Raw genomic sequence first — 12,521 nt, forward strand, 5'->3', positions numbered from 1 at the left:
ATTTGCTTTGTTTTGTATTTGTCTATTTGCATGCGCTCTACTAAGCAGAAGTGTGTTAAACTTTCACGTCCCCTATACAGTGGGTACAGAAAGTATTCAGACCCCCTTAAATGTTTCACTCTTTGTTATATTGCAGCCATTTGCTAAAATCATTTGTTTATTTTTTTTCCCACATTGATGTACAGACAGCACCCCATATTGACAGAAAAAACACATTTGACATTTTTGCAGATGTATTAAAAAAGAAAAAGTGAAATATCACTTGGTCCTAAGTATCAGAGCCTTTGCTGTGACTCATATATTGAACTCAGGTGCGTCCATTTCTTCTGATCATCCTTGAGATGGTTCTACACCTTCATCTGAGTCCAGCTGTGTTTGATGATACTGATTGGACTTGATTAGGAAAGACACACACCTGTCTGTATAAGACCTTACAGCTCACAGTGCTGTTGGAGCAAATGAGGATCATGAGGTCAAAGGAACTGCCTGAAGAGCTCAGAGACTTGTGGCAATGCACAGATCCGGCCAAGGTTACAAAAAATTCTGTTGCACTTAAGGTTCCTAAGAGCACAGTGGCCTCCTGATCCTTAAATGGAAGACATTTAGGACGACCAGAACCCTTTCTAGAGCTGGCCGTCCAGCCAAACTGAGCTATCGGGGGAGAAGACCCTTAGTGAAAGCAATAAAGAAGAACCCAAAGGTCACTGTGGCTGAGCTCTAGAGATGTAGTCAGGAGATGGGAGAAAGTTGTAGAAAGTCAACCATCACTGCAGCCCTCCACCAGTCAAGGCTTTATGGCAGAGTGGCCCGACAGAAGCCTCTTCTCAGTCAAAGACACATGAAAGCCTGCATGGAGTTTGCTAAAAAAACACCTCATGGCCTCCAAGACAGTGAGAAATAAGATTCGCTGGTCTGATGAAACTTTTTGGCCTTAATTCTAAGCAGTATGTGTGGAGAAAACCAGGCACTGCTCATCACCTGTCCAATACTGGTAAATGATTTTAGCAAATGGCAGCAATATAACAAAGAGTGAAAATAGGGCTCGAAAAAGGGGGTCTGAATACTTTCCGTGACATAACTACACAATGTTATTTGCAACCTTTTTACCGTTAACATGTTTTTTTTTTTTAAAACAACCACTGCCACATGATGTATTCAGACTGTACTCAGACTCTGCCCTTTCTATAAGTTAATCACACTGATTGGTGGTATATGTGTGTGTTGATAACATGGTATCTCCTGAGCAGAGCTGTAGCAAATGGACTTTGAACACTCGCTGACAGAAAGCTGAGTCAGACATTAAAGCTCAGGTTCACACTAACGGCAATGGTCGAAACATTCATTTCAAACGTATAGAACTTTAAACTCATATCTTGACTGATGGAAGAGAAGGCAGCCAGATCACCTACAAGGACAGGTATGATGCTGATTTACAGTTGGAGTATAAACTGTGTAAACTGAAAATAAATATGTGGCAGGATTCTGATGATTCAGTGCACTTTACCTGACAGGTAGCATTCATGCTCTCCAGGAGCTGAGAATCATCCTGCTGGGGCACGACTGGCTGGAGAAGTGCCTTACAGGAAACACCGTCCTCGGCCGACAGATGTTTGACACCAGTAGGGATGTGAAGATGTGTGTTAGGAGGCAAGGTGTTCTGGAAAATGGACGTAAACTTGTTGTGGTCAGCACACCTGAGCGGTGGATCAGCTACTTTGTTCAAAACCCCTGCCTGGTGAATACCAACATGAAGACCTGCATGTCTATCTGCCCTCCTGGACCCCACATCTTCCTAATGGTTGTGCCCATCGGTTCTCACAGAGGCAGGGAGTGGACAGTAGAGGGACCCCTTGAGCTGTTAAATGACACACTGTGGGGAAACACAATAGTAATATTCACCAGATGTGAACATTTAAGGGGGGAGTCTGTGGAAGGGTATGCTGAAAAATCTGGCTTTCTTAAGGCCCTCTTGGAGAAATGTGAATACAGATACCACTGTTTAGACACAAGCATGTGGGGAGAAGATGATGATGTGCAGGTTGTAGAACTTTTGCAGAAGATTGATGTCATGGTTGAAGAAAATCTGAAGGCAGGTGGAGCTGGATATGTGACAACAGATGAAGACGTTTCAAGGATGACTGAAAGAGAAATGACAGAAGTAAAGGAGAGGGCATCTTTAAGACAAAAAAACACACAGCTGTCTAGAAGCACACTTAGATCTCTAATGGGTAAGTGTCACACAGCTATCATCATTTCAGAATAACAGTTGATCACATGGCTACATGTAAAGGAGACTCTCAATTATTAACCAGATTATGAACATTTTGAAATAGATTTTGTGTTGGTTCATATTTTTTAAACATATAATCCAACACACATAGTCCAGTTGTTAGCAAGCATATGATCAATAGGATAGAACAAAAACATCATCATCGATTCTGTAAAAATGACAACCACTAATTTAGCGGTGTGTTCAAGTCCACATTCCTGGATAGCAGCAATGACCACGGAGCACTTCTGTCTGCTTCCTATGGGAGATCTTGATTTTGTGCCATAGATCAACACAGAATCCCATTGACGATTTGATTTGATTTGATTTGATATAATGTAATGTAATGCAATGTAATATAATTTAAGTTGCAATGCACATTCTTCTTCTTTAGACTTCCTAAGGGCCTCTTTTTTTCAGAGAGTTTAGAGCGCCCACAGATAAAGCAGAGATAGGATTTAAACTAACTTTTAAACTAAAGCATTAAAACCACTAAAAGTAAATAATCAAATCCAGAATGTCTGAAAGTCAGGCCAGAAATGTTCTTTGTAAGAGCTGAACCAGACACATGAGGGAGACAGAGAGTGGGTAAGGATGCCTGTAGGCTATATTTTGCTCAGGTCTATTGTAAAGTATGCAGTACTCAGACCATCACACAGACATGGATCTACACTCCTCAGTAATTTAGTCTCTTTTCTTTGATTTATCTCATTGATCTTGAATCATTGATTCAATTGCAAAATTGATTGCAAAATCCCTTCAAGTGCTATCTTAGACCACAAACCAACCAATCACACCTCACCTATCAGTCCATGTGCTAATTTTGCCATAATCAAGAAATATCTAATAATCATGTTGTTTCTCACCTGCATGATGTAAACATTATTATGTCCTTTTTTTAATCCAGGAGGGACTCCTTCTTCCCCATTGTTTCGAATACTGCTTGTAGGCCCGAAGCAGGTTGGCAAAAGCTCAGTTGGAAACATTATTCTTGGTGGTGAAGTCTTTCCTGCTGGACGTCCGACATCACAGTGCACCCACGGATGCGGAGTTGTTGACAAACAACAAGTCACTGTCGTGGACACTCCTGGCTGGCATGGACGATACTGCTCAGAGGATACTCCATTGGAGGTACAACAGCAGATTATCCACAGCGCCTCTCTGTGTGCACCAATTCCTCACACAGTCCTGGTGGTGGTACGCAGTGATGAGACCTTCACTGAAACTGACAGGAGAAAGGCGGAGGAGCACTTGAATTTCCTTGGACATTGGGTGTGGTCTTGGACTATTGTGTTGTTCACCTGGGGAGACCACCTGGAAGACACTTCAGTTGAGGAGCACATTGAGCGATGGCCTGCTCTGCAGTGGCTGGTGGACAAATGTGGAAGCAGGTATCATGTTTTCGATAACTCAAACAGGGTCACTCAGACTGAAGAACTGTTGAAGAAGATTGAAGAGACAGTGGTGGAGAATGATACCAGGTACTTGCTGAGGAGTCTCGTGAATTTTCAACAAGACAACAGAAAGTTGGAGCAAAGCTCCAAAAAGACTGTGAGGCAGCTAAAGAAGGTAAAGGCGGAGAACGATCTACTGAGGACAAAAGTGGAGGAGAAAGAAAGACTCATAGAGAACATGATGGAGAAGGAAGAGACTGCAGCAGAAACAGACAATGAAGTGAGGCAAAGAAAAGAGGAGATAAGTAGAAGGTTAGAGGAGGCTGACAGGGAGAACAACCAACTAAAACAGGTGATCATGGAGAAGGATGGTGCGATAGTGAGTCTGAGTGAAAGCTGTGCTGTTAAAGATGGTACCATAAGAGCTATACAGCAAAGAAGTAATGCAGAAAAGGAAAGGCTGGAGGAGAGAGTGATGGAACACAAGCGAGCAACCACAGCCTGGAAGAAAATATGTGAGGAGAAAGAAAAAGAACTAAACCAACTTATGACAGTTCACAAAAAAGAGCTGACAGAAACAGCTGAGCAGCTAAAGAGAGAAAATGAAGATACAAAGAAAATGCTGACAGCAGCGGTCCAAGGGATACAGAGGCAAAATCAGAGCAAAGACACTGATGTGCACATTATTGAAGATGACAGGAACACCATGCCATACTACAAGTCAGTGAAGGAGGTGAGCAGACAACAAACATGGACAATTACATCATCATCTAGTTACCATCAAAATGCCTCCAGAAGTGGTGAGTACAACCTCATCAGCAACTTGGTGTTATGTGTAAGCAACGCTCTGAAAGTGTTTCTCTGTTACAGAGGCAGGACGTAAAAACACAGACACACTGGATGATGGTATAAAGATCCATGAGAAGGTGAGAGTGAAATTTGAAAAAAAAGCTTGTCCAACACTCTAGATGGTGATACTGTGTTGACTAAAAGTCACTAAAAGAGATATCAGACAAGATAATGTAAATGATTATTGTGGGGTTGAATTGGTTATCCATTGACCGACACCTCTACAGACTAGGGTTGTCGAGGTCTGTGTTGCATAATGTAACCATTTCTGATGAGAAGCATCATCATCTAATCAGGAATCAATTTGACCTGAACACCTTGTAGTCAAATAATGGCACATAGTAAAAAAACATCAGTTTTAACAGTGTAATAGTGTACATAATATTGATGAATGAAATCCTGGTTTAGTATTTTATTCTTTATTTTGATTATTGTGGGTCCACAGAAGGAGACTGCATGGCCACCACAGACAGACTGGACTTCATCATGGCTGAGAACTGGAGGTGCAGTGCTGGGAGCTGCTGTAGGGGCCTTTGCTGCTTCGTCCCAGATTGTGACAGGAATCAGTGTCAGGTCTGCTGTTGGAGCTGCAGCTGGGGCTCTAATGGGCAGTTTACTGGTCCAAGGAATCAAGTTCCAGAAGAAAAAAGATGAGCGAAGTGGCCAAAAAAAACAGAGATACCCCTGAGATTTCATGGACATATTTTTTCTAATTACTAGAACTGTCTCTGGATTATCACCACCAAATTTATCACACAGACTTCAAACAGAATTTAGATGAAGTGCCTGTGACGTCACCTGTAGGTGTATAAAGAGCCATTTTGATGCTCCAACTGTAGTCATGTTGGCAGCATTGCAGTCCCTAAACTCCCAATATGGTTGATAAAGTGGAGCGTAAGTGGAGCTGAGGTGGACTGTCAGAAATTTCTGCTGTAAAGACTTCCATTTTAACATGGAAGTCTTTGTGATTGACTGAGCAGGGTTTGTGTTATGAGCAGTTGAACAGGTGGAACTAATACAATCTTTGTGTCATGGATTGTGGACTATCTAACTGGTAGACCACAGTATGTGTGTCTGACACAGTGGTCAGCAGCACAGGGGCCCCACAAGGGACAGTCCTCTCTCCCTTCCTCTTCCTCTTCAGCTACCAGACAGAGTCATGCCTCCTTCAGAAGATTTCTGATGACTCTGCCATAGTTGGATGTAAGGGTGGAGAGTCTGAGTACAGGACTGTGGTGGACATTGTGGAGGATTAAAAATACCTGGGAGTGGTTTTGGACAATAAACTTGACAGAAGTCGGACAGAAGGATGCTGTCTAAGCTGCTTGAGATTCTGGAGGAACAGCTTCCACTCTCTCCACAACAAGCTGCTGAAGTGCAGGAGTACTTTCAGTGCCAGACTGATCCCTCCAAAGTGAACCACTGAGCACCACAAAAGGTCATTCTCCTCCATCTGAAATCAGACAATCTGATCTAATACATTGTCTTAATAATTAGGGCCTGAGCACCGAGTGGTGCAAATGCCCTATTGTAATTGTCAGTATTATTATTTGCACCTATAAACCGCCCATTTTTTTGCCATGCGCAAAAACTCATGAAATTTTGCACACTTATCAGGGGTGGTGAAAATTGCAATATTTTGTGGTCGCTGCAAATGGCGCGCCAACAGGAAGTCCACCATCTTGGGTGGAAGTTGGCGATTTTGGCGATTTCCACCCTTGGTATGCGAACGAACTTCTCCTAGGGATTTGGCCCGATTGACTTGATATTTAGTGGAGGTCACCTAAATCCTGTGTGGATCAAAAGTTATCAAAGGCTCTTCTCTAAGTTAAAGGGCGTGGCTGCTGCGGCGTACCTTCACCATTTATACAACATCTCCCTCTCTCCTACATATTTGCTCCAAATGGCTTCAAACTTTCTGCACATCATCAGAGCCCCATCTTGAACGTCTCTATGTGATCATGACATGTGCCGCTGGAGACAGGAAGTGCGATGTTCTACACTGATATGCACTTATCTCACACTTTTTAATTCATCCCCATCATTACACAGCCAAATGAGGATCACAGACTTGAAGTCTGCACTTGAAGCCATGCATCGTCCCAATGTCCTCAAATAAGTCACCTGCACAGCGCCACCTACTGGAAACAGGAAGTAACTGCTTATTAAATATTTTGATGTATGAATCAAATGTTTTTGGAGGTTTGAAGCACAGACAGGTCTGCACACAGACTCAACCATGACCATGTATGTATAGTTGCATGACTTCTGTGGACAGTGCCACCTACTGTAAACAGGAGGTTACTGCATACTAACTATTTTTACATATATTGACAGATTTGTTGCACTGCTGCTTTTTTACACCGCCGGCAAAATCACTGCAACTCATGGGGGGTACGAGGGAGAGAAGGGACGATGTGATACGGATGGGGGGCGATCGCAAGGGCCTGATCATCACTGCTTGCAGCTTTAATAATATAATTATATCCATATTGGATGTTATTTATTGCTGTTATATTTTACTTGCTTGCAGTATTCCAGGTATATTAGAGGTAGGCTAGGAAAATAATCTCTCCTTAAACACAGAGAAGGAGATAATTATTAACCTGAGGAAGAGGAGAGACCAGCACACCCCACTTTACATTTATGAGACGCAAGTACAGAGGGTGAAGACCTCCAAACTCCTCGGCACCTACATCAGTGAGGATCTCATCTGGACTCACAACACGCAGCAGATCATCAAGATGGATCAACAGAGACGGTTCTTCCTTGGGAAGCAGAGGAAATTTAGATTGTTCTCCAAACTCCTCAGTGTCCTGACATACTCCATCACAGTCTGGTACGGGAACTGCACCATTCAGGACAGGAAGGCTCTCCAGCATGTCGAGCAGCCTTCCCACCACTGCAGGACATCTACAATGCCCGGGTCACAAAGAGGGCACACAACATTACCAAGGACCACATTCACCCACAGCACACACCGTTCACACTCCTGCCATCTGGCAGTGAGTTTGTATCAGGCTGCTGAACAACTGACTGAACTTTGGACATTTGTGCTGTCATATCATATATCATCAATGCCACGTCGACAATGTGACGTGAACATATTTGTTTTTGCATGTTCTTACAAAGTGAACATATTTACACAGTCTGATTATCCTACCTTTTTGACAGTAATGCATAACTAATGCACCTTAAACCCTGATAACACTTTACACTCTGTACATAGTATTTGCGTATTTGTGTATTTTGCTTCCTTCTATGCTTAAAGTAAGTTTATTTCTTTAATCATAGTTTAGTGTAGCTGTGTATAGTAATGAGATGAGAACTGCAAAGTAAGAATTTTATTGCTCAGTGTAACCTTTGCTGTGTATGTGACAAAAAACTCGTAACTTGAATATTCTTTGACTTAATGTTCTTATTATTGTTTAGAATGTGTATTTTATTTTATTCACTTGCAATGTTAATTTACCTTATTTTATATTTCTAACCTGTGATAATTTCTGATCATGCATGGAGCACCTGCAATGTAAGCAATTTCAGATTCTGATTGTGATTAATACCTCGATACTCAATACTGTTTTTGGACATACATAGTGTAATGATACATCTTCCCATAACACTAAAATAAAACTGTAGCACAAGTCTGTGCACAAACAGTTTTATTTACACGTTAGACTGCAGCTGGAACTGTGTTATGATACACTGATCTAAAATTTAAGGGCTAAGGTCTTTTTTTCAGTATATTTTAAACACCAAACCTCACTTGACCTCACTGTCAGTTGAGGTAAAAACAATGTACAAATACAAAAACTGTATAGTGTGTAGGGAGGACACATTGTGTATATGCAGACCTGCAAAGAATCAAAAGGGTTTGACTTAGAGACTAACATTCTAACATTAACATTCAAGGCAAGCTTTATTTATATAGCACCATTCATACACAAATTCAGAGTGCTTTACATAGGATGAAATCACAGAATAAAAACATTTTTAAAACATTAAATTAAGAAGGAAATTACAGTCATAAAAATCTCTTATACAGAAATTATACAGCTTACATTTTTGATGTGGTTGTATTTCATTTTTGTAATGTTTTAAATCATTGTTTTTTACTAGGCAGATTACTTGTGAAGTGCAAGGAATAAGAATATTGAAAAAAACAGAATAATAGCTGGTTTACAGTGAAGAGTTTAAAAAAATACCTTCTCCTCTCTAACTGGACCAAAGTAATATGGAATGTAACTGATATATGTATTTAGATAACAATGCAGTGACATGTAAAACAATGAAACAAACAAACAAAAAGGAGTGTTGAACAAACAGAAGCAAGACCATCATTTTCATACATGTATACTGTATATCTTACAACTACACTTTGACTGTTATTGATCAGCATATGTCAGATAAATAGGTAAACAAAATGAAATGAATAAGATGGAGAGGTCATTTTCGTTTAAAATAAACTAAACTGAGAATCCTGTTTCGAACTTTGGTCAGTTTAAATCCGTAGATGAGAGGATTTATAACTGGAGGGATGAGGAGAAATTCTATAGCGATGAAGTTTTGAAGACTTTCAGGAAAATTTGTGGAACCGAATCTCATGTACATCAAATCAAAAAGTATCACTACTAGGAATGTGATTAAGGAGACCAGATGAGGCACACAGGTCTGCATGAACTTCACCCTGTCGTCTTTGGACTTTGTGCATGTTTTAATAAGATGCATGTATGTCCAAACAATAAAGAAACCATGAGACACATAAATGATAATGGTTACATAGGAAATAATAGTATTTGAAAGGGTGCCATTATCAAGGCAAGCCAGTTTATAAATGACCCAGTTTACACAAAAAATCTTCTGAATGTTTGATCCACACAGCTTCAGTCTGGATGTTAGAATAATACTGACAGAGAAAATGCAGAAAGGTGTCAGCCAGGAGAAACACACAAGCTGAGAGAGCCTCCTCTTTGTCATGAAAGAGTGGTAGTGCAGCGGTCGACATATAGCCAGATATCTGTCGTAGGCCATGACCGCTAGAATGGACAGATCGCAACAAGCAAAGGAGTACATGATGAAAGCCTGTAAGAGGCAGCCTTCATATGAGATCTGCGGAGAGTACGACAGCAGGTCTAAGAGGAACTTAGGGTAGAAACCCGTGGTACCATACAGACCATTAATGCAGAAACTCCCCAATAAAATGTACATAGGCTCATGCAGGTTCTCATCTAAAATAATGATCAACACAAGGGAAACATTTAAAAACAAAATCAAACAGTAATACAGCAATGTGACAGAGAAGATGGCAATCTTGTAATTCATTGTCTCATTTATCCCTGAAAGAGTGAAAAATCTTACATCAGAAGCATTCTCCATAGTCAGACATTCAGTTCTTTGCCTGTTACCTGTAGTGTGTCAGATCATACTGCAGTTTAGAGAGACTCTGGCTCTTCTCCTTCAGCCATCTAGTTATACCCTCTTTGACTGTGACAACAGACATGACCTGGGAATTCATACTAATCCTTGGGATCCTTGGAATCCTGTTGTGTTTTAATCATATACTTTTTATCATCTTCAACAAATAATGTATTAAATCAAACGTCAAAGTCAGCTTTATTGTCAATACTGCCATATGTACTGGACATACAGAGGATCAAATTTGTGTTACTCTCAGACCCACAACATATAACTTATAAATAAGGAATAAAAAGTACAAAAAATATAAGGTATATAAAATATGTACCTACAATGAAACCTATTTAGTAATATATTTTGTTATCGCTATGATATTAAAAAATGTAGTATATTAACGGGAGTTAATGGGAACTAAGTAAAAAAAACATTTGAATCTGATGCTACACAAAAACTAATAATGCATATTTTGGCTAATCTTTGACATATCCAAGACTAATTAGGAAAAAAAACACAGCCCCCTAGCTTTTGTTTTATTGAAAAAAATTAATTTTTTGTGCAATTAAAAAAAAAAAAACCCACCCCTATTAGAACTCAGAACTCACTCTAACCCAGTGCAGTCTCATCCCTTTACCTAAGATAGTCTTGTAATGTAATGGGTTGTTATTTTCTGCTGATGTTTAGGGTTAGGCATTTATTAAAAAGCAGGGTAAGGGTGCATATTGTTGTGCTGGCTGTCTAAGCAGGTCTAAGAGGAATTTAGGGTGTTAACTTGTGATACCATACAGACCATTAATGAAGAACCCCCCCCCCCCCCCATTAAATGTACATAGGCTCATGCAGGTTCTCATCTAAAATGATGATCATCACAGGTGAAGTATTGAAAAATAAAATGAGACATGTATACAGTAGAGTGAATGTGACGAGTGTCACTGTAGTTACACGTCTCATTCAATCAATCCCTGGCAGACTGAGGGTTCTTACAGTAGATATGTTATCCATCATCATACAGGTGAATTAATGTTTGGATGGACACTGGGCTGGTAACAAAGTCTTGTGTCCCTCCAGACTCCCTGTTAACAACAGCTGATACAACAACAAAACACACACAGGGGAATTGTGTTAATTGGCCCTCTGCAGAAAACTTGTGAAAAAGAAAACACAGGCCATTAGTTGGAATAGCATTACAGTTTTATTCCCATTGTGAGCTGTAAGGTCTTATACAGACAGGTGTGTGGCTTTCCTAATCAAGTCCGATCAATATCATCAGACAGCTGGACTCAAATTAGGATTCAAGATTCAAGATTCAAGATTCAAGAAGTTTATTGTCAAATGCACAGCAGAGGTTACACTGAGTAATGAAATTCTTGCTTTGCGAGTTCCCTTCACATAACTTTGTACACAACTAAACTAAGATAAAAGACTAGACTTATTTTAGGCAAGAATAAATAAGAATAAGAATAAGCAATAAAAAAATAAAATGTGCTAATGTTCAGTTTTATGTACAGAGGGTGTAGAACCATCTGAAGGATGATCAGAAGAAATGGACCTGAGTTCAATATATGAGAGTCACAGCAAAGGCTCTGATACTTAGGACCATGTGATATTTCACGTTTTCTTTTTTAATACATCTGCAAACAGGTCAACAATTCTGTGTTTTGTGTCAGTATGGGGTGCTGTGTGTACATTAATGAGGAAAAACTCAACTTAAATGATTTTAGCAAATGGCTGCAATATAACAAAGAGTGAAACATTTAAGGGCGTCTGAATACTTTCTGTACCCGCTGTATCTATGTCCCTCTCTCTGTCCTGTCTCCCTCTTCTTTTCCTCCTCTGCCCGGCCAACTGTCAGCAGGAAGGTTCTCCTTATGAGGCGGGTGCTGTTTGAGATTTCTTCCTGTTAAAAGGGAGTTTTTCTTGCTACTGTCTTGTGGAGGCTCTACTATATTATTAATGAAATTATTTTTGGGGGTACCCATATTTATGCACATGCCTATTTTTGTTGAAATGCACATAAACTGTTTCTGTTGGGCAAATGAGTACAGTGATTTGCCTAAGGGGTCTCCAAATCTTTGCATACCACTGTGTTTGTGTTTGTCTGTGGTTGTATTAACCTAATACTAAGACTACTGACCACTATGACAAGATGATTTCTATTATAGTTTTACAGACAAACCTATAATTAACAGATGGGGTACTAAAGTGTGAACATGACTGTAAAGTAGCAGGTAGGCAAATCAGAGCTGTTGTAAAGGGAAAAGGCTTTAGGACATTTCACAACACAAGGTGCCCAGGTGAAAGTACTAAGCACAGAGAATTTTTTTAATTATAAAAAAAAAAACACAACAATCAAAATTTAATTCTATTGTTCATTCTGAAAGTGGCATAGCACAAGAATAAATTGAAAATCAACACAAATGTCCCTGATCATCCAGCCATATGTACACATTTACATCAGCCATTTACGTAGTTGAGTAAAAATAGACATATTGCAAAAGAAAGACAACTTAAACACACCGTACACTCCACAAACAGAGTTGTGTACATGTGCATTTTTGTAGCCTAGAACTGAACCACTATTTACAAAGTATGTAAGG

General features: G+C 39.9%; 2 protein-coding genes across 4 annotated transcripts; one reads left to right on the forward strand and one right to left on the reverse strand.

Moving 5' to 3' along the window:
- Positions 1–1,280: 1,280 nt before the first annotated feature.
- LOC114426402 (GTPase IMAP family member 8-like) lies at positions 1,281–5,662 on the forward strand. Of its 3 annotated transcripts, none has more exons than XM_028393789.1 (5): positions 1,281–1,417; positions 1,532–2,228; positions 3,177–4,463; positions 4,534–4,589; positions 4,958–5,662. In XM_028393789.1, exons 2-5 carry the CDS (start codon positions 1,607–1,609, stop codon positions 5,198–5,200), a joined length of 2,208 nt encoding a protein of 735 aa, XP_028249590.1. In that variant the 5' UTR covers positions 1,281–1,417; positions 1,532–1,606; the 3' UTR covers positions 5,201–5,662. The 3 variants fall into 3 exon arrangements, with proteins under 3 accessions (XP_028249590.1, XP_028249589.1, XP_028249591.1); XM_028393788.1 differs by having other exon boundaries at positions 1,282–1,417; positions 1,512–2,228; XM_028393790.1 differs by having other exon boundaries at positions 1,282–1,417; positions 1,512–2,228; positions 3,177–4,396; positions 4,958–5,091.
- A 3,296-nt stretch (positions 5,663–8,958) lies between these two features.
- On the reverse strand, positions 8,959–9,888 carry LOC114426485 (olfactory receptor 142-like). The gene has a single exon (XM_028393918.1). It carries the CDS (start codon positions 9,886–9,888, stop codon positions 8,959–8,961), a length of 930 nt encoding a protein of 309 aa, XP_028249719.1.
- Between the last annotated feature and the right edge of the window lie 2,633 nt (positions 9,889–12,521).

Source organism: Parambassis ranga, chromosome 21, assembly GCF_900634625.1.
Source record: "Parambassis ranga chromosome 21, fParRan2.1, whole genome shotgun sequence".
NCBI lineage: Eukaryota > Metazoa > Chordata > Actinopteri > Ambassidae > Parambassis > Parambassis ranga.